The sequence below is a fragment of the Hypanus sabinus genome, chromosome 2 (assembly GCF_030144855.1).
Source record: "Hypanus sabinus isolate sHypSab1 chromosome 2, sHypSab1.hap1, whole genome shotgun sequence".
In the NCBI taxonomy this organism is placed as follows: domain Eukaryota; kingdom Metazoa; phylum Chordata; class Chondrichthyes; order Myliobatiformes; family Dasyatidae; genus Hypanus; species Hypanus sabinus.
Window position 1 is genome coordinate 161,834,281 of NC_082707.1, and position 20,630 is coordinate 161,854,910.

General features: G+C 41.8%; 1 protein-coding gene across 1 annotated transcript in view; it reads left to right on the forward strand.

Annotated features, from left to right (window-relative positions):
- The first annotated feature begins 3,387 nt into the window (after positions 1-3,387).
- Positions 3,388-20,630, forward strand: part of pygl (phosphorylase, glycogen, liver) — a 115,761-nt gene continuing 98,518 nt past the window's right edge. The window contains exons 1-2 of the mRNA XM_059987897.1: positions 3,388-3,621; positions 20,002-20,103. Coding sequence (XP_059843880.1) covers positions 3,388-3,621; positions 20,002-20,103 — 336 coding nt within the window. The remainder of the gene's footprint in view (positions 3,622-20,001; positions 20,104-20,630) is intronic.

Sequence of the window (20,630 nt, forward strand, 5' to 3'; positions counted from 1 at the left end):
GGTGAAGATCATAACCATGGTGCTTCTGCTTGGAGAGAATTCATACTGTGATTTACTGGGTAGAAGTAATCTGGTGATGACTTTCCCTTTGATGGACAGCCAAGCGGCCCCTCTATGACTACCATAGTCAGATTTATCTCTTTTTTCAAAGATGGTCATGATGACAGCTTCTTAGAAATTGCAATCATTCTGGATGAACAGTTTGCTCACCTGACATGGCAATGAGTCCATACTGAGGGCTTGTTATTTTTGAGTTTGAAAATAACATGAATTAGTTGCTATGGGATGGAACGTGTTTAGATCAAGAAGAGATCCATGCTGGAGGAGATCTTGGAAGTGTTTCATTCTGTCTCCCTGGCCATGATGAGTTTCCCTGTCCCAAGCTGTCAGTGGATTGGGACTGTAGATATACAGTGCTGGTGTTTCATAGGTTGTTTATCGCTCTTTCCATTCACCATCTGTTCTTTAGCACCTGGGTTTACATCTGGACATCCTCTTTCAAGAGCTTCCAATACTTTTCTTATATCCTGTTTAGGAAAGGTGACATTTCCCATCCAGGAATAACTTACTTTTGTGGTTAGTTAGTTCATCGATCTCCATACTGAGGGGGCACCAATTATACAGGCTACCTTGTCTTGATTAGAGTGAAGCTTCTTGAAAGTTGTTGGAGCTGCACTCATCTCTGCTGGTGGAATGTAATCCTTGAAATTCCTGACTTGCTTCCATCGGTAAGTCATATGTTATCATATGGTTGCAACTCATGTAGCTATGGTATTTATGTGCCTAGCCCAATTGCATTTCTGGTTAATTGCATTAACATATATAGAGCAGTATGAACCCTTCAGCCCATGATGTTGCACCAACCAATATAAAACTACTCCGTGATAAATCTAGCTCTTCCTTCCAACAGTCATAAGTTTCCATTTTCCCACATTCCATGTATCTATTTTTTAAATATCCTTATTTTATCAGTCTCTATTCCACCCCCAGCAGTGTATTCTAAGCATTTAAAAACCTACCTCTGAAATCTCCCCTAAAGTTTCCTCCACTCTTAAGTGTATGTTATTGGCAATTTCCACCCTTGGAGAAGGGGTGCTGGTTATCCACTCTATCTAAGCCTCTTATAATCTATCAAGTTACCTCTTATCCTCCATCACTCCAAGGACAAAAGCAGTGGCTTGCTCACCATTGCTCGTAAGACATGTTCTCCACTCCAGGCACCACCCTATTAACTCTCCTCTGCATGCTCACTGTCTAACCAGAGCTTTATAGAGCTGAAACACTATCTCACAGTGTTTGAATTCAGTCCCTGACTAATGAAGGCCAGCACGCCATACACCTTCTTAACCACAACTTGTGCTGCAACTTTGGGGGAAATCGATGGACTTGTACCCCAAGTTCCCTGTTATTCCACACTGCTAAGAATCTTGCCATTAACCTTGTACTCCCAAGTCAAGTTAAGTCAAGTTTATTGATATATATATCTGTATACCGTCAAAGACAAGGAGTCTCCAAACCAGTGTATAAAGCACTGAAGTATACATAGCACACATTACACATAATAACATGAAAGTAAGGATAAACTCTACAGATGGATTACACATAAATAAACACACTAAAGTGCATAAATTAAAGGTACAGAACAGATTAACCAGTGATACTTAGAAGGCGATGCAGCAGGGAGTTCAGATCATTGTTAGCACTCTAGCAATCTCTTCCTTAGTTTCCCACAGAAACCTGGATATATCCTGCCCAGCCCCAGCATCTTATCTAATGTTTTTCAGAAGCTCTAACACTACCCCTTTCTTAACCTGTTCTAGGCATTCTTTAAAATCCCTCTCCCTGGTGAACATTGAAGCAAAATATTTACAAAGTACTTCCCCTACCTCCAACCATAAATATTCCTCCCTTTATCCCTGAGCAGTCCTACCCTGTCTAGTCATCCTCTTATTCTTCATGTATTTGTAAAATGCCTTGGAGTTTTCCCTAAATCCACTCATCAAATCCACTTGTCTCCTTCTATCTCCCCTGGACTCCTTCCTGGCTACTTTATTATTCTCAAGAGCACTTCCAGATTTCTACTTCCTAAACCTTAAGCATGCTTCCTTTCACCTCTTGGTTAAATATTCCTCCTCTCATTTCATCCATAGTTCCTTTCCCATCCTTTATGTCTCAGTGAGACAATTTATACAGAATCCCATGCAAGTGCTCTCTAAACAACTCCCACATTCCTATTGTGCATTTCCTGAGAATGCCTGTTCCCAATTTACACTCCCAGTTCCTGCATAATGCCATTGCAATTAGCTCTTTTCTATTTAAATACTTTCCTATATTGTCAGCTGCTATCCTTGTCCATTGCTATACTAAAGGCCATATCGATGATAGGGAGTTTATTAATGATAAAATCATTGAAATATCAAGTATAGCTGGTTAAACTCTCTCTTGTCAGAGACAGTCATTGCCGGATAGTTCTGTGGGGAAAATGACCATTGACAGTTTTCAGCTCATGTTACCTGGGCTTTGCTGTATTTTCAGCCATAGACAACTTCAATAGCTGAGCAGTTGTAAATATGATTGAATATCACACAAATACAAATATCCCGCCCTACTTCTCATGAATGTAGCTAAATTGCAACTGAGATATTGGACCTTGAACATAGCCATCTTTCTTTGTGTAAGGTATGGCTCTGAACATGGGAATATTTTATCCTTGAAGCCCTTTAGCTTCAGTTTCAACTGAGGACTGCTTGACACCATACTCAATCAAATGCTATCTCAATGATGCATTCACTCTCTTCCCAACTCTGGAATTTGGTTCTGTATGCCAAGTTTGAACAAAACTATTAGAAGGTTTGGAGCCAAGTTGTACCTGTCCAGTGTGAACTGGCCTTCGGTGAGAAGATTTTTGATGAGTAGCTTACTTGACAGCACTGATGACAGCAATTTCCATCACTTTGCTGATAATTGAGTAGAGTGAATGATTGGATGGTAGTCATTCAGCTCTTGTGAAACGGTCACTTTTACATATTGGCGGTGAGATGCCTATGTTATTATAGACAGTTTAGCTATATTGTGCAGCTAATTGTGAAATGAAAATCTTCAGTACTAGAGGTAAAATTTCAGCCGGTTACATTAGCCTTTGTTGTACTCATTTCTCTCGGTTGATTCTTCACATCCCAAGCCAAGTGCGGGACTGACGTGTGGGAAGGACTGACGGGGGCTCCGATCTGATTGGGCGGGGTTGGGGAGGGGGCGGGCTGACCCGGTGGGGCGGGTCCAATGGGGTTGAGCCGATTGGGCGGGGCCGGGTGAAGGCGGCAGTTTGAAGTAAACGGCATCAACGGACGAAGCTCGAGTTGCAGATCATCGACGAGCGGTGGCGGCAGGATGGCCGAGAAGAGCGATAGGAAAAGGCAGATCTCCGTCAGCAAGATCCACACCTTGGAGGATGTGGCGGGTTTAAAAATGGGATTTAATAGGCACCTGCACTTCACGCTGGTGAAAGACCGTAACGTGGCCCACTTGAGAGACTACTACTTCGCGCTGGCCTACATCGTCCGCGACCATCTAGTGGGGCGCTGGATACGCACCCAGCAGTACTATTTTGAGAAGGACCCCAAGGTAAAAAAAAAAGACACAGAACTACAGTACTATAAGCTAGAGCCCATCGAGTAGAAACTACTCTTCGTTCAGAGGCACTTAAGATTGGCCCCAAGATTAATACTCGCAACCAGTAGTATTTATTTGCACCTTAAGGTGTTGCTCACAGTACGCGCTTTTCGTTTTGTTTTAAATAAGATGGCAGCACAATTGTTCTAAGTGGGGTTCCAAGTTACAAGAGTCTGGGTGATGGCCGCGTCTAGCATGGGGGAACAGGTACATGACAACTGCTGTAATGAGGTTCACAGAATGATGGAATCCTCCAGGTAATTACGATGAAAGTAAAGTGTAGCGACCGGCGCAGTGCTTCACAGCTGCCGGCTGTCAGATGGCGGGGTTCAGTTCCCGCTGCTGACTGGAAGGGGGTTTTGCCTTCTCTCCGGGATGAGATGTTTCCTCCAACATACCGGTGGACATGCTGTACTGACGCCGGAAGTGTGGCGACACTTGCTGTTGCCCAGAACAATCCTCGCGTATTTGATTTAGAGTAATCGGCACATTTCACTGTATGCTTCAATGATAAATGAAGCTAAACAAATCTAATCTGATATCAGCAATTTTCCAATGAAAGTGAAGAAGGTAGAGGAGATAGATTTTAAGAAAATGTGGAAGAAATCTTTTTAGCGATTGGTGTCTCTGCAGCAAGCTTCTGACCAATTTTCTCAATGAGTTTTCCTGGTATACTACCAAATTTCCGATTCCTAGAGAGGTACGAATCTCTTTTGAATGCTTTCTCTGGGTGTTCAGGTTAGTAGGTTAATTGGTCATTGTAAATTGTCTTGTGATTAGTTGGGTTAGATTGAGGGCTGTCGGGGTGTGTTGGCCAGCTTGGCTTGAAGGGCTAGAACAGGCCTATTCCTCACTGTAACTCTAAAATAAAAATAAAACGAAGATCCAAAGATTTGCCATCCTCAGTGCTAAGACATTTGGCCTGACATCAGCCCTGAATGACTTGCTCTTATTAGACTGTGACTTTTCATCCAAGACTCCTCAACCAGAAGCAAACTTCCTTTTTTAATCCCTTTAAGAATTTTGTGTTTTGTTAAAGTCACTTTACATTCTTCTAAATTCTGGAGATCAGGAGGTAGTTATATCTTTTTTCATTTGATCAAGTTCACATATAATTATCATTCAACAGTACATGAATACATCCAAATGAAACCTCCAGAGCCAAAGTGCTAAATATAATACCAACAGTCACACACAACACAAAGCACATATATGATATTTGTAAAATACAATCACACAAAAGTAATTGTCTTAAGACCCTGAGTCCGTGAATGTTGCAGTGGTTTGCAGTTGAACACAATAAGGCTTGTCTTCTGCCAAGCAAATGCTGGGGGGGGGGGTGGTCTGGGGGGAGGCAGTAAGCACTGATTCTATCTTGGATGCCGTGCAACAGTCCTCAGATGGAAAACACTGACTCCAACGCCTCTCCTGGGTAGCTGTAAACAAGCAACACTGCCGCTTGAGGTCTAGTCCTTGCTGCCACCAAGACCACGTAGCTCTCCTGCCATCTGCCAATAAATCAGGAATAAGACTTGCAGCATTCCACATTAATGATGTCCAACAGGGTCTTGCGATCACAGGAAAAGTGACTAAGATGATCACTTACCATTAGGTTGTCTTTATGAACCAACTCCTTCGACACCTCTCTGACGCAGCCGGTAGCATGATCTGCACCAAGTCCAGCTCCTTCACTTTCTCTGCCAATGAGCAGCTTGCTGATGGGGGAGATCTGCAGCACTTTAAGTTCTTGATGTCAGGCAGGGTCTTGTGATCATAAAATTAAGTATTAAAAGGACAATAACACCTTTGGTTGACCCCATAGAAGCCGCTACAGCTGAATGTGCTGCCATCATACAGGAAGTTGATAGACATGTTTTTCCAAAGAGCCACTTTGACTTCTCACTGCACTCCATAGCTGGTAAATCCTATTTTGGCTAATGAGACAAAATTGTATGCAATAGTCTAGTTATGATGTCAGCAAGATTTCTTTTGTTCTGGTACAAAATTCCTCTATCAAAAAATACCACTGTACAGTTTGCCTTCCTAATTGCTTGCCACACCCAGTTCCATGTGCTCATGTTCACCAGCCTCTCATATCAAAAACTTTCAGAAAATCCAAAAAAATCCAGTACATTATGGTTAATTTGGCCAGCGGTTAATCAGGGCAGCTGCTTATTTGGGACAACTCAAACAAAAACTAATTAAGAAAATAGCCAGGTTTTCCTTTGTTTTATGTGCAACACTATGCCATTTGCTAAACAGTTTCTAAATAGAGTCAGATGCATGCACTAGTGTGTATTGCCATGGGACACTATACCATGCTTAAAGCAAAGTTTTAAAATGGTGTCAATTGCCTGTGTTTTTGCCGATGTACAGGCAGAGGCTGGAACAAAAGGCTGCCATAGTTAAAACCATCCACTGTTGGTCTGACCAATCAGCCTCCATGCTACAGGACTGCTTTGTTGTCGACTGGAATGTCTTCCATGATGAGGAAGTCTCCAAGTTCACTGAAGGAGTCCCGTGCTTTATCCGGAAGTGCATCGATGATGTCCCCCAGAAGTCGGTCCTGAACCAGAAACCGTGGATCAGTAGTTCCGTGCAAGCAGCATTTGCCGGGTGACATAGAGCTTATATTGCTGGAGATCAGCTAGAACTCAAGAAACGCAGCTACAATCTGCACAAAGCTATCAAGGCTGCAAAACAACAATACAGGGACAAGATTGAGTCAAGATTCACAACGAATAGCACACGACTTGTGGTGAGGGCTGCATACCATCGGAGACTTCAAAGCCTAACATTGTGGTGCCACCAACATCGTGGCTTCTCTCCCAAGTGAGCTCAATCGCTTTTGTGCTGGATTCGATGTCACTAACTCTGAGCCTCCGAGGAAAGCCACCACTACAACCTGCAACCTGGTCATCTCTGAGGCTGAGGTACACAGATGTTTCCGAGTGGACAGTCACAAAGCAGCGGGACTGGAGGGCATCCTAGGGTGAGTACTCGGGATGTGTGCAGCATTATTGCCAGTGCTGAGAGCCCTCCTGCTTCAAATTATCCACCATTGTCCCTGTCACACTCAACTCAATAATAAGCAAATGCTTTGAGAGGCTGGTCAAGGATTACATCTGCAGCTTACTACCACCCAAACTGGATGCCCTACAATTTGCCTACCAACACAACTGATGAACAGACAACACAATAGCCACTGCTCTACATACCATCCTTCCACATCTGGAGAAGAAGGATGCTTATGTTAGAATGCTGTTCTTGGACTACAGTTCATCATTCAACACCATAGTTACACCCAGGCTTGACAAGAAGCTCAGAGACCTTGGCCTCGACCCTGCCTTGTGCAGCTGGATCCTGGACTTGCTGTCAGATCACCACCAGGTTGTAAAAGTGGGCTCCCTCACCTCCAACCCTCTGACTTTCAATACAGGAGCCCCTCAGGGATGCGTACTGTCCTCTCCTTTACTCCCTGTATACCCTTGACTGTATCGCCACTCATAGCTCCAATCTGCTAATTAAATTTGCTGACAAATCTACATTGATTAGCCTTATCTTAAATAATATAGGGAAGAAGTCATTCCTTTGACACAGTGGTGTCTAGAAAACAACTTCTTCCTCAACAGTGCCTCTTTCACCTCAGATTGTTGAAGAAGTTTGGTACGAGCCCCCAAGTCCTAAGAACTTTCTACAGGGGCACAATTGAGAGCATACTGACTGGCTGCATCATTGCCTGGTATAGGAACTGTACCTCCCTTAATCGCAGGATTCTGCAGAGAGTGGTGCGGACAGCCCAGCACATCTGTAGTTGTGAACTTCCCGTGATTCAGGACATTTACAAAGATAGGTGTGTAAAAAGGACCTGTAGGATCATTGGGGACCTGAGTCACCCAACCACAATCTATTCCAGCTACTACAAACCTGGAAAAGGTACCGCAGCATAAAAGCCAGGACCATCATGCTCCAGGACAGCTTCTTCCACCAGGCCATCAGACTGATTAACTCACGCTGATTTGAGTGCATTCTATGTTACATTGACTGTTCTATTTATTATAAATTACTATGATTGCTCACTTAGACAGAGGTGTCACGTAAAGATCTTTACTCATGTATGTGAAGGATATAAGAAATAAAGTCAATTCAATTCAAAAAGCAGTGATTTGTTTCCAATAATCAGTCAGAATTAAGCCATAAGACAATTTAGGCTTGTTTGGCTCACTGGTTTTACACACTCAAACTTGGAGATGCCAGACACAGCCAGGATTGAAAATAAATTGAATTCACTACTGCAACAAGTTAGGAACAATGAAGAATTCAAAGGTATTGGCAAGAATGTTACAATGAAAATTAAGATTTAAGGATGCAATAATTGAAAATTGTATGAAGGCAGTCCATTATCTATATTATGTATCTGTGCTGATTTTGTTAATTTTGCAGTCAATCAAAAGAACATGGCAGCATGCACTCAGCTCTGTCCTGTGGCTCCAAGTAGCTGTTTGCATACAAAAGCAGGCGCACCCTAGTACACAATTTCAACAGGCGGGCTAAACTAGGTGATGGTAGCTGGAAGGTTATGCACTGGTGAGATACGGACATACCTGTCCTAGCATGAGAAGTCAGCTTCGTCTAAGTGGGTGGAGAAGATCCAGTGGCCAGGAAGGCGGTTCTGTAACGCTCTGGAGAGTGGAGGGTGTGACAAGGCACAGAAGAAGTTATGGTCAACCACTGCAACCAAGGAAGACCACAGTTGTGACAACCTTTGTACCACTGGACTTTTTTTTATACCTTTTTAAATATTTCTTTCAGCTAATTGGGCCAAAATGTACTAGTTCCCATGTATCCCAGTTAACCAGAACCCACTGTACATCACATCTTCTGATTTCTCTTGTCATTTATTTTAGTTGATGCATCCTGCAGAAATGGCAATAGATTAGTCAAACATAACTTCCTTTCCACAAGTCCATGTTAACTTGGCTCAATAATATTATTGCTTATTCTAAGTGTAATGATATCACGTTCATTATTGTAAATTTCAACATTTTCCAACCTGCAGATGCAGGCTAAGAGGTCTGTAGTTCCCTATTTTCTCTCTCCTGTTTCTTAATTAATGGGGTCCCATTTGTCATAGGTAGTGGGTAGTAGCTCCATATATCATTACTACAGGGCGTGACGACCCTGCCTTACACGAATCCTATCAGCCGGAGCTCAGCTGGCTCCGGCTGACAGTACCCGGTATGGGCCCCTTTTCAGGGTTACTGACCCCACTGCATTGTGGGTATCTTCAAGAGAAGGCTAAAGAGCAAACCCTACACAAATTCGGAGTGGATCCCCTAAGGTGGTACATCACCTCCCGGCAGCTCCTGCAGCCAAGCTGATGCCAAATGTACTGCTTCATATTCCTTTGGACCACATCCGAGAGGGGGTTCTTGATGTCTGGGCAGCCCAGGATCTCCACGATCATCGCCTAGGTCTGCGCCCCAAAAAAGGGCACATCTATTGTCTATTTAGACAGACGGAGCCATTAATTAAAAATTAATTTGTCACTCTCCAATCTACAACAGCCATTTGAGAATGTAGAATTTTAGAAGATAATAATCAGAAAAATGGTTTCCACAGTATGGAAATGTCTCCCAGAGGCAACATGTATGTGCATCAACAGACAAACATTTTTGTAAGAGAAGAACAAATCAAAAAGGCTTTGCCTTCATCAACAGGGGTAGAGTTCATAAACAGGAATGTTTGGTAAACATTTTTTTTAATTCAATTTAATTGAAGGTAGATTTTATCTTCTTGTAGAATAAAAGAATACAAACGGAAGATTAGCTATTTCCTGATACAGCACTGCAACTTTTGAGAAAAGTGCAATGGCTTGGAGAAGACTAGCCAAATACTATTGCCATGAGTAGATTCCCAAGTAGCAATATTACTGGAGTAATGAAATTTGAAACTGCCCGCACATCTTAAAATACAGATATAAATAGCTCCAAAATAAATGGAGAGAGAATTTAATATTAGATAATTTTGTGTTGTGTTAATTTTGGGATTCAATTTGGATTTTTTTTAAAGTTGGGACTGATAAATGTTTTATGTAGACTAATGTTTTATGGTGAGATTGAAACTAGGGGTCTTGAGTTAAGGACAAAAGATGAAATGAACATGATGGGGAACATCTTCACTCAGGGTGGTGAGTGTGGAATGAGCTGCCTGTCGAAGTGGTGGTTCAAATTGAATTTCAACGTTTAAGTGAAATTTGGATAGATGGGAGAGGTTTGGAGGGCTGTGATCCAGGTGCAGTTCGATGGGACCAGGCAGAATACTAGTTCGACATGGACTAGATGGGCCAAAGGGTCTTTTTCTGTGCTGTGGTGTTCTGTGACTGAATATAAGAGAATATATGCACCTAAGATCCTCCAGGCTCTTAATCCCAGTCTCTTCCCAATTTAGGCTCTGGGTTTCTACCTTATCATCTTGACTTAGGCCTTCTGCTCACTCGTAGTTTCAGAAATATCCTCAAAATAACTTCTAACAAGGCACAAACCATGTAATACTTAGTACAATGCTTAGTGGTCTGAAGCAGAACAGGAATCTGATACAAAATTATTGGACTCCATTCCAGAAAGTTAAATAACTTGACATAAAATAGAATGTTTGTGATTTAGTACTGAGTAATGTGGAAGAAGTCTTGCTCGTCATTCAACTTCAGTTATACGTTTAGCTCAGGTTGCTTGACATTAAAAAGAGAAATAAGCATCATCCTATAATAAACATTCTTTTTTCTTTGTTTCGTACATCGTCCAACGTTCTATGTCGGGTACTTCACTAAATTTATAAGAGACAGTTAAGTCACCTAAGCTTCATGTTAATCTGGACATATGTCTTCGGTCAGGAGGATATAATTTAGGCCACACTACGGAGTTTTCCATTTTTGGAGGTGCCACTGGTGTGTTTACCAATTTCCGTGGCAGCTTACAAGTCAGCTTGCCAAACTCATAAGGTCACAGCTTCTTTCTTGCACTAATGTAAAACGTCACACAAAATCCAAAGAAAACGTGAACAGTTTCTTCGCCGTTCTGAATATCACACATCTCTCAACGAACATCTTTCAAAGTAAGACGGCATTGTTTTTTTATTTAATCTGCTAAAATTAACTGCCACATTTCCTCTCTCGAACTTGTTCATTGATCATGAAGAGGTTGAAATAAAGAAAGGCTTTCAGTTTGGATTGAAATTCTCCGGGAACTGAGAAGTCCTTGAGATAAAACAGATGAATAAGTGTATTCTGTCTCTAATTCATTGAACACATTATGTTCACACATAATTCTGTTTACCACAGTTCATTCGTGGGAAGTGCCTACTAAGACTACAAGAAAGATCAACAAGTCTGCATTTACCTGTATTCGTAATTTTTAGACAGTCTTCAATTAATGGAATAATGACATGCCAGGCTGCAAAACAACAATATCGGGAGAAGACTGAGTCAAGATTCACAACGAATAGCACACGTGACTTGTGGCGAGGGTTATAGACTTCAAAGCCAAACATTGTGGTGCCGCCAACATCGCAGCCTCTCTCCCAGATGAGCTCAATCGCTTTTGTGCTCAATTTGATGTCGCTAACAGAGCATCCCAGGAAAGCCACTGCTACAACTTGCAAACTGGTCAACTTTGAGGCTGAGATACGCAGATGTTTCAAACGAGTGGACAGTTGCAAGGCTGCGGGACCAGACGGCATTCCAGGGCAAGTACTCAGGATGTGTGCAGCATAACTGGCAGGTGTGATTACTGATACTTTTAATCTCTCCCTCTCCCAGTGTAGAGTGCCCTCCTGCATCAAATTATCCACATTGTCCCTGTACCAAAAAAGACCAAGGTAACATGCTTGAACGACTGGCATCCTGTTGCATTCACCTCAATAATAGCAAATGCTTTGAGAGGCTGGTCAAGGATTACATCTGCAGCTTGCTACCACCCAAACTGGATCCCCTACAGTTCACATACCGACACAACCGATTGACAGATGACGCAATAGCCACTGCTATACATACCGTTTTTCCACATCTGGAGAAGGATGCTTATCTGAGAATGCTGTTCTTGGATTACATTTCATCATTCAACACCATAGTTCCATCCAGGCTCGACAAGAAGCTCAGAGACCTTGACCCTGCCTTGTGCAGCTGGATCCTGGACTTCCTGTCAGATCACCACTGGGTTGAAAGAATGGGCACCCTCACCTCCAACCCTCTGACTTTCAATACAGCAGCCCTCAGGGTTGCGTACTGAGTTCTCTCCTTTACCCCCTGTATACCCTTGACTGTATCACCACCCATAGCTCCAATCTGCTAATTAAATTTGCTGACAACACTACATTGATTAGCCTTGTCTTAAATAATATAGGGAAGAAGTCATTCCTTTGACACAGTGGTGTCTAGAAAACAACTTCTCCCTCAATGTCACAAAAACAAAGGAGCTGGTTTGGACTACAGGTGGAATGGAGATGGGGTAACCCCTATTAACATCAATGGATCTTGGGTTGAGAGTGTGAACAGCTTCAAGTTCCTCAGCATCCACATCATTGAGGACCTCACGTGGTCTGTACACACCAGCTATGTGGTGAAAAAGGCACAACAGCCTTGTTTGGTATGTTTGGTATGGGCCTCCAAGTCCTGAGAACTTTCTACAGGGGCACAATTGAGAGCATACTGACTGGCTGCATCACTGCCTGGTATAGAAACTGTACTTCCCTTAATCACAGGACTCTGCAGAGAGTAGTACGTTCAGCCCAGTGCATCTGTAGTTGTGAACTTCCCATGACTCAGGATATTTACAAGGACAGGTGAGTAAAAAGGGCCTGTGTGATCACTGGGGATCCAAGTCATCCCAACCACAATCTATTCCAGCTAGTACCGCAGCATAAGAGCCAGGACCAACAGGCTCCAGAACAGCTTCTTATACTAGGCCATCAGACCGATGAATTCAGGCTGATTTAAGTGTACTCTATATTACATTGATTGTTCTATTTATTATAAATTACTATGATTGCACATGACACATTTAGATGGAGATGTAACATAAATTTAAAATATAATTTGTTTTGAATGAAATGCTCACTTGTAGGACTTTCTCAGTTTTTCATTCAGTTTCAAAAAGGGCAACAGTGGGAAATAATGTATATACGGCATTAAATCTAAATGGCTTTGAATTCCTTTACTATTTGGGGAAGCTTTTTAGTTGGATTGTAAATAATGAACCCTGCCTGTTCATGGAGTTAGTGTGTTGGGATATCCATCATATTCAGCAAAGTAATAACTCCTTTTTGAAAGTAATTGCTGATTAAATGTATAAAACTACAAAACTGGCATTTCTCTTTTTAATATGGAAAAAATATTTTGACATGCAGAAAACCAAACTATGATGACTAACAATGTTAAAATGTAGGCAGTCCATGTGATATTGTGTAGATCATATTCATAAAGTGCATCATAGAAACGATGCTAGCAAAATTGAAGTCCCAATAGAATTATAGTAACACATACAAAATTTTGGAGGAACACAAAAGGTCATGCAACATTTATGGAAAGGAATAAGCAAGTTGATGTTTTAAGCCCTTCATCGGGACTGGAATGGAAGGGGGAGGAAACCAGAATAAGAAGGAGGGGGAGGAGGGGAGGAATACAAACAGGTGATGGGTGAAGACAGGTGAGGGGGAAGGTAGGGTGGGGGAGGGGATGAGGTGAGAAGCTGGGAGTAATAAGTGGAAAAGGGCTGAAGAAGAGGGAATCTGATAGGACAAGAGAGTGGACCATGGGAGAAAAGGAAGAAGGAAGGGCACCATGGGGAGGAGATTGGCAAGTGAGGAGAAGAAAAGAGGTAAGTCATGGGAATGAAAGAGGAGGAAGGGGTGTGAGGGAATAATTACCAGAAATTGGAGAAACTGATGTTCATGCCATCAGGTTGGAGAGTACTCAGACAGAACATGAGGTATTGGTCCTCCAGCCTGAGGGTGCCCTCATTCTGGCAGTAGAAGAGGCCATGGATGACAAGTCAGAATGTGAAAGGGGATTGGAATTAAAATGGTTGGCCACCAGGAAATCCCGCTTTCTGAAGACAGAGCAAAGGTGCTCAATAAGCAGTCCCCCTATCCACATCTGGTCTCATTGATGTAGATGGGGCTGCATCAGGAGTGTTGGATCAATAGATGACTCTGACAGACTCGCAGGTGAAGTGTTGCTTCAGCTAGAAAGACTGCTTGCAGTTCTGAATGGAGGTGAGAGAGAAAGTGAATGGGCAAGTGTAGCAGTTCTTCTGATTTCAGGGATATGTGCCAGAAGGGAGATTAGTGGCGAGGGACTGAATGGACAAGGGAATCATGGAGAGAGCAATCTCTGCAGAAAGTGGAGAGTGGGGAGTTTGATATTTTCCCCCTTCCCTCTTTATCCATTCTCCACTTTTGCTCCTCTCTTTTCTCTTCTGAGCAGTCAATCACATCCCCTTGGTGCCCCTCCTCCTTTTTCTCCCATGGTCCACTTCAGAGTCCTCCTCCTTCAGGCTTTTCCCTTTTCCATTTATCACCTCTCAACTTCTCATTTCATCCTCCATCACCGACCTTGGTTACTTCCCCTTCCTTCCAGTCCTGATGAAAGGTCTTGACCTGAAATATCAACTGTTTATGCTGCCTAAGCCCTTGAGTTCCTCCAGCTTTTTGTATGTGTTTCTCTAGATTTCCAGCATCTGCAGATTCTTTTAAAACATAGAACACAGAAGAGTACAGCACAGGAACAGACCATTTGGCCCACAGTGTTGTGCCAAACCAGCTAAACAGCAAATCAAAAACACCCACACACTAAACCCTCCTACCTACACCATGTCCGTATGCCTCCATCTTCCTTCCATCCATGTGCCTATCCAAACGTCTCTTAAAAGCCTCTAATATATCTGCCACTACCACCACACCAGCCAGTGCATTCTAGGTATCCATGACTCTGAGTAAAAACCTTACCACTCACATTCCCCTTGAACTTACCCCCTGTCACCTTCAATGCATGGCCTATAGTATTAGACATTTCAGTCCTGGGAAACATACTTTCTGTCCACTCTATCTATGCCTCTCATAATTTTGTAAACCTCTATCAGACCTCCCCTCAACCTCCGAGGCTCCAGAGAAAACAACCGAAGTTTATCCAGCCTCTGGTGATAGTACATGCCTTCGAAACCAGGCAGCATCCTCATAATCCTCTTCTGCACCCTCTGCAAAGCCTCAACTTTCTTCCCATGGTGGTTCAACCAGAACTATATGCAATACTCCAGATATGGCCAAACCAGACTTTATAAAGTTGCAACCTAACCTTCTGACTTTTGAACTCAATGCCTGAACTAATAAAAACAAGCATTCCATAAGCCTTCTTAACCGCCTTATCAACCTGTGTAGCCACTTTTGACAGTGTACTGTCTCCTTGCATTTGCCCTACCGAGGTGCCACACCTCACATTAATTCTGGTTAAGTTCTACCTGCTATTTCTTAGCCCATATATGCAACTGATCTATACCGTGCTGTATTCTTTGCCAATCTTCTACACTATCCACAATTCCACCAATCTTGGTATCATCTGCAAATTTACTAACTCACCCATCTACATTTTCATCTAGGTCATTTATATACATTACAAACAGCAGAGGTCCCAGCACAGATCCCTTTGGAACTCCACTAATTACAGACCTCCAGCTCGAATAAGTTTCTTCAACCACTACCCTCAGTTTTCTATGTGCAAGCTAGTTCTGAATCTAAACAGCCAATTTGCTGTGGACCCATGCGTATTAATCTTCTGGATTTGCCTCCCATGAGGGACTTCGTCAAATGCCTTACTAAAATCCACATAGGCAACATCCACTGCCCTACCATCATCAATCTTTCTCATCACTTTGTCAAAAAACTCAATCAAGTTGATAAGGCATGACTTGCCATGCACAAAGCCATAATAGCTCTTCCTAAATAGGCCATGTGTTTACAAGTGCATATACATTCTATCCCTAAGAATTTTCTCCAGCAGTTTCCCTACAACTGATGTGAGACTCACCAGTCTATAGTTCCCAGGACTTTTTTTTGTTTCCTTCTTAGATAGAGTTACAGCATTAGCCACTTGCCAGTCCTCTGGGACCTCACCTGTGGTTAGCAAGGAGACAGCTATACTGGTCAAGGACCCAGCATCTTCTCTCTTGCTTCTTTCAATAACCTGAGGTAAATCCCATCAGGCACTGTGGCCACCTTAATACTTATTAGGAGACCCAACACTTCCTCCTTGATCTCTAAATGCCCCAATGTATTTGTACACACAGCACTGATCTCCTGGTCCTCCTTTTCTTCAGTATTTCCATGGTAAATACTGAAGAAAAGTACTAGTTAAGTGCCTCACTTACATTCTCTGCATCCAAGCAAATGTTCCCCCCCCCCCTTTTATCCTTATGTGGTCCCACCTCCTCTCCCTAGTTATCCTCTTAATTTTGATGTATGTATTGAATGCCTTAGTCCTAATCCTGCTTGCCAGGTTCTTTGCATGGCCTCTGGAATTCCCAATTCCCTTTTTTGGTTCTTTTCTGGCTTCTCTACACCCCTTATGTGCTTTATTTGATCCTGACTTCCAAAGCTTAATATACTTCCCCTTTTTCTTCTTGACTCAATTCATCACATCTCTGGACATCCAAGGGTCTCTTAACCTTTCCAACACTGTCCTTTTTCTAACAGGAACATACCTTTCCTGTACTCTGCAAATGATCTTTAAACACCCTCCATATTTCTGATGTAGACTTGCCAGAGAAAAAGTGTTCCCAATTAACACTACTTAGTTCCTGCCTAAAGCCCTCATAATTTGCCCTACTCCAATTTAAAACTCTCCCACAAGGACCATACCTATCCTTATCTATAGGTATCCTGGAAGTTAAGGAGTTGTGGTCACTGTTTCCTAACTGTTTACCTACTGAAAGGTCAAGTGCCTGACCAGGTTCATTACCCAACACCACATCCAGTACAGCTACTCCTCTTGTCAGGCCATTCACATTTTCATTTAAGAAACTTTCCTGGATACACTTAACAAATTCTGCCCCATCTAAACCCCTTACACTAAGAAGGTCCCAGTTTATATTAGGGAAGTTGAAATCCCCAATGACAACAGCCTGTTATTTTAACACAGTTCCTTAATCTGATTACCTATCTGTTCCTCAATCTCCCAGTGGTTATTAGGGGGTCTGTAGTACAATCCCATTAGTGTGATTGCACCCTTCCTATTCCTGAGTTTCCCCCCAAATAGACTCAGTGTCTGACCCCTCCGTTATGTCTCCGGGTGAAGCTATGATATTGTCCCTGAGTGCAACTCCAGCCCCCCCCCCCCCTTTTTACATCTATCTTCTAAAATTTTGAAAACCTGGTACATTAATCAGCTATTCCTGCCACTCTCTCAACCAAGTTTCAGTAATGACTTCAGCATTATAGTTCCATGGACTGATCCATGCTCTAAGTTCATCAACCTTACCCAATTTACTCCTAGCACTAAAATATGCACACTTCAAACTAACCCATCATACCTCTTATTATCAGTTTGCCTTTCAATACTTTTCCTACCATCTACCTGTCAGTCTGATCCTTCCTTTACTGACCTCTTGCTGGTTCTCAGCCCCCTGCAAAATGAGTTTAAACTTTCCAGAGAATCATCAGCAAACCTTGTGTTTAGAATTAAAGTTGCAGCTTGGATACAAATTGCCCTGGAGGAAACTATATATAGTGGCATGCAGAAGTGGACACCCCTGGTCAAAATTTCTGTTACTGTGAATAGCTAAGCAAGTAAAAGATGACCTGATTTCCAAAAGGGATAAAGTTAAAGATGACACATTTCTTTAATATTTTAAGCAAGATTACTTTTTTATTTCCATCTTTTACAGTTTCAAAATAACAAAAAAGGAAAAGGGCCCAAAGCAAAAGTTTGGGCACCCTGCATGGTCAGTACTTTGGCAAGTATCACAGCTTGTAAACGCTTTCTGCAGCCAGCTGTGAGTCTTCCAATTTTTGTTTTGGGGATTTTCGCCCATTCTTCCTTGCAAAAGGCTTCTAGTTCTGTGAGATTCTTGGGTTGTCTTGCACGCACTGCTCTTTTGAGATCTATCCACAGATTTTCAATGATGTTTAGGTCGGGGGACTGTGAGGGCCATGGCAAAACCTTCAGCTTGAGCCTCTTGAGGTAGTCCATTGTAGATTTTGAGTCATGTTTAGGATCATTATCCTGTTGTAGAAGCTATTCTCTTTTAATCTTCAGCTTTTTTTTTTTTACAGACAGTGTGATGTTTGCTTCCAGAATTTGCTGGTATTTAATTGAATTCATTCTTCCCTCTACCAGTGAAAATGTTCCCCGTGCCACTGGCTGCAACACAAGCCCAAAGCATGATCGATCCACCCCTGTGCTTAACAGTTGGAGAGTGTTCTTTTCATGAAATTCTGCACCTTTCTTTCTCCAAACATACCTTTGCTCATTTTGGCCAGAAAGTTCTATTTTAACTTCATCAGTCCACTGGACTTGTTTCTTACATACATCAGGCTTGTTTAAATGTTCCTTTGCAAACTTCTGATGCTGAATTTTGTGGTGAGGATGCAGGAAAGGTTTTCTTCTGATGACTCTTCCATAAAGGTCATATTTGTGCAGGTGTTGCTGCACAGTAGAACAGGTCACCACCACTCCAGAGTCTGCTAAATCTTCCTGAAGGTTTTTTGCAGTGAAACAGGGGTTTTGATTTGCCTTTCTAGCAATCCTATGAGCAGTTCTCTCAGAAAGTTTTCTTGGTCTTCCAGACCTCAAGTTGACCTCCACTGTTCCTGTTAACTGCCATTTCTTAATTACATTACGAACTGAGGAAACGGTTACCTGAAAATGTTTTGCTATCTTCTTTTAGCCTTCTCCTGCTTTGTGGGCATCATTTATTTTAATTTTCAGAGTGCTAGGCAGCTGCTTAGAGGAACCCATGGCTGCTAATTGTTGGGACAAGGTTTGAGGAGTCAGTGTATTTATAAAGCTTTGAAATTTGCATCACCTGGCCTTTTCTAATGATGACTGTGAACAAGCCATAGCCTTAACAAGCTAATTAAGTTCTGAGACCTTGGTAAAAGTTATCTGAGAGCTAAATCTCTTGGGGTGCCCAAACTTTTGCATGGTGCTCCTTTCCTTTTTTTCACTCTAAAATTGTACCAAAAAAATACACTAATTTTGCTTAAAATGTTGAAAAGAATGTTTTATCTTTAATTTTATGACTTTCTGGAGATCAGTTCATCTTCTACTCACTTAACTGTTCACAGTAACAGAAATTTTGACCAGGAGTGCCCAAACACTTGCATGCCACTGTAATTATATTTGCCTGGACATAGTATTGAGGCCCAGAGCTTATCGTATTATATATGACACACACAAAATGCTGGTGGAACACAGCAGGCCAGGCAGCATCTGTAAGGAGAAGCACTGTTGACGTTTCGGGCTGAGACCCTTCGTGTATTACATATGGTCTGTTTTAAGGGGCATAACTTAAAAACATTTTCAGATAATGGATATTTGGAAACAAATAAAGAACCTCTTAGCATATTTGAGAAGAACATAAGCAGATAAAATTGATAGCAAAATGGCAGATCAAATTAAATATAAAAAAGTGTGAAGCAGTTCACTTTGCAAATCAAACTGGGGAGAGTCAGGTAAATATTATTTACAAGGTGCACAGATGAACAGATTACAGAAGCACTCAAGTCCATCTTTGTAGGTTACAGAGGAAATTAATTTTTCTTCAATAAACATGGGATCCTGAACTTTACAAGTAGGACAGAGGATACAGAATTTAGGGAAGCTGAGATGGACCTATATAAATCCTAGCATAGTATTCAGCTAAGATAAGGTTTGGACACTATGCTTTAGATTGGTGTAGGAAATGTATCAGAACGATACCAGTGATAGACAGGGAAGTTCTTTAAATTAGAGAAGATGAGATTATTTTCCTCCGAGCAAAGGAAAATAGTAGGAATTTAATGGAGCAGCTCAAAATTGAGGGATTTTAATAGAATAGATGGAGAAAACATGTTTTCATTTATTTAAAGATCTATAGTCAATGCACAAAAAAATCCACGTGATTTTCAGGGCTATAGCAAAGAATAGAACATGGGATTGACTGGATACTCTTTCAAAGGCTCAACAGAGGTACAATGGGCTTTATTGTTTGATGATTCCAGAATCAGCATGAAATTTATGTCAAATGTAGTTCTTAGTATTGATGTCTAATTTGCATTTGCACATAATAGTTAACTATTTTTCAGCGGATTTACTATTTGTCTCTGGAGTTCTACATGGGTCGCACCTTGCAGAATACAATGATTAATTTGGGTATAGAAAGTTCATGTGATGAAGCTATGTATCAGGTCAGTAAATGATTTTCTTTTAAAAGAAAAAATTACAAAGCATTATATTATTAACCTCGAATATTATTACTTTTTGGGAAATTTGTACTACATCATTTGGACACCCAGTTTGAATCATTGCAGTACAGCTTTGGCTGCCAAGTATTATGCTGAGTATTGAGAGATATCACTGACAACTGCTGAAAGGTATATTTAGCTTAATTCAAATTCTTAATTGTAAAGGCGCCCCTCAAGCATTCACACCTTCCTCAGTTCATCAAGACACAAGGTGATTAGTCTCAGTCAGATTTGAAGCTACCCTTTCTTTTCAAATGTTGATCTGGGGTTGCGCTGTGATCCCAGATTCCTCTGCTTTTCCACTTTCAATTAGTTGTTAAATCATATTTCCAGAACTCATTTTCATCCCATTCCTTCTGTCTTCCTCCAATCCAAGGGTAGTTCATTGATAGTGCAGTCTAAATTCATCTCATCCAGCTTCATCGTGTTGCAGCTATTTGGTAGGACAGTTGAGGAACAGTGGAACACTT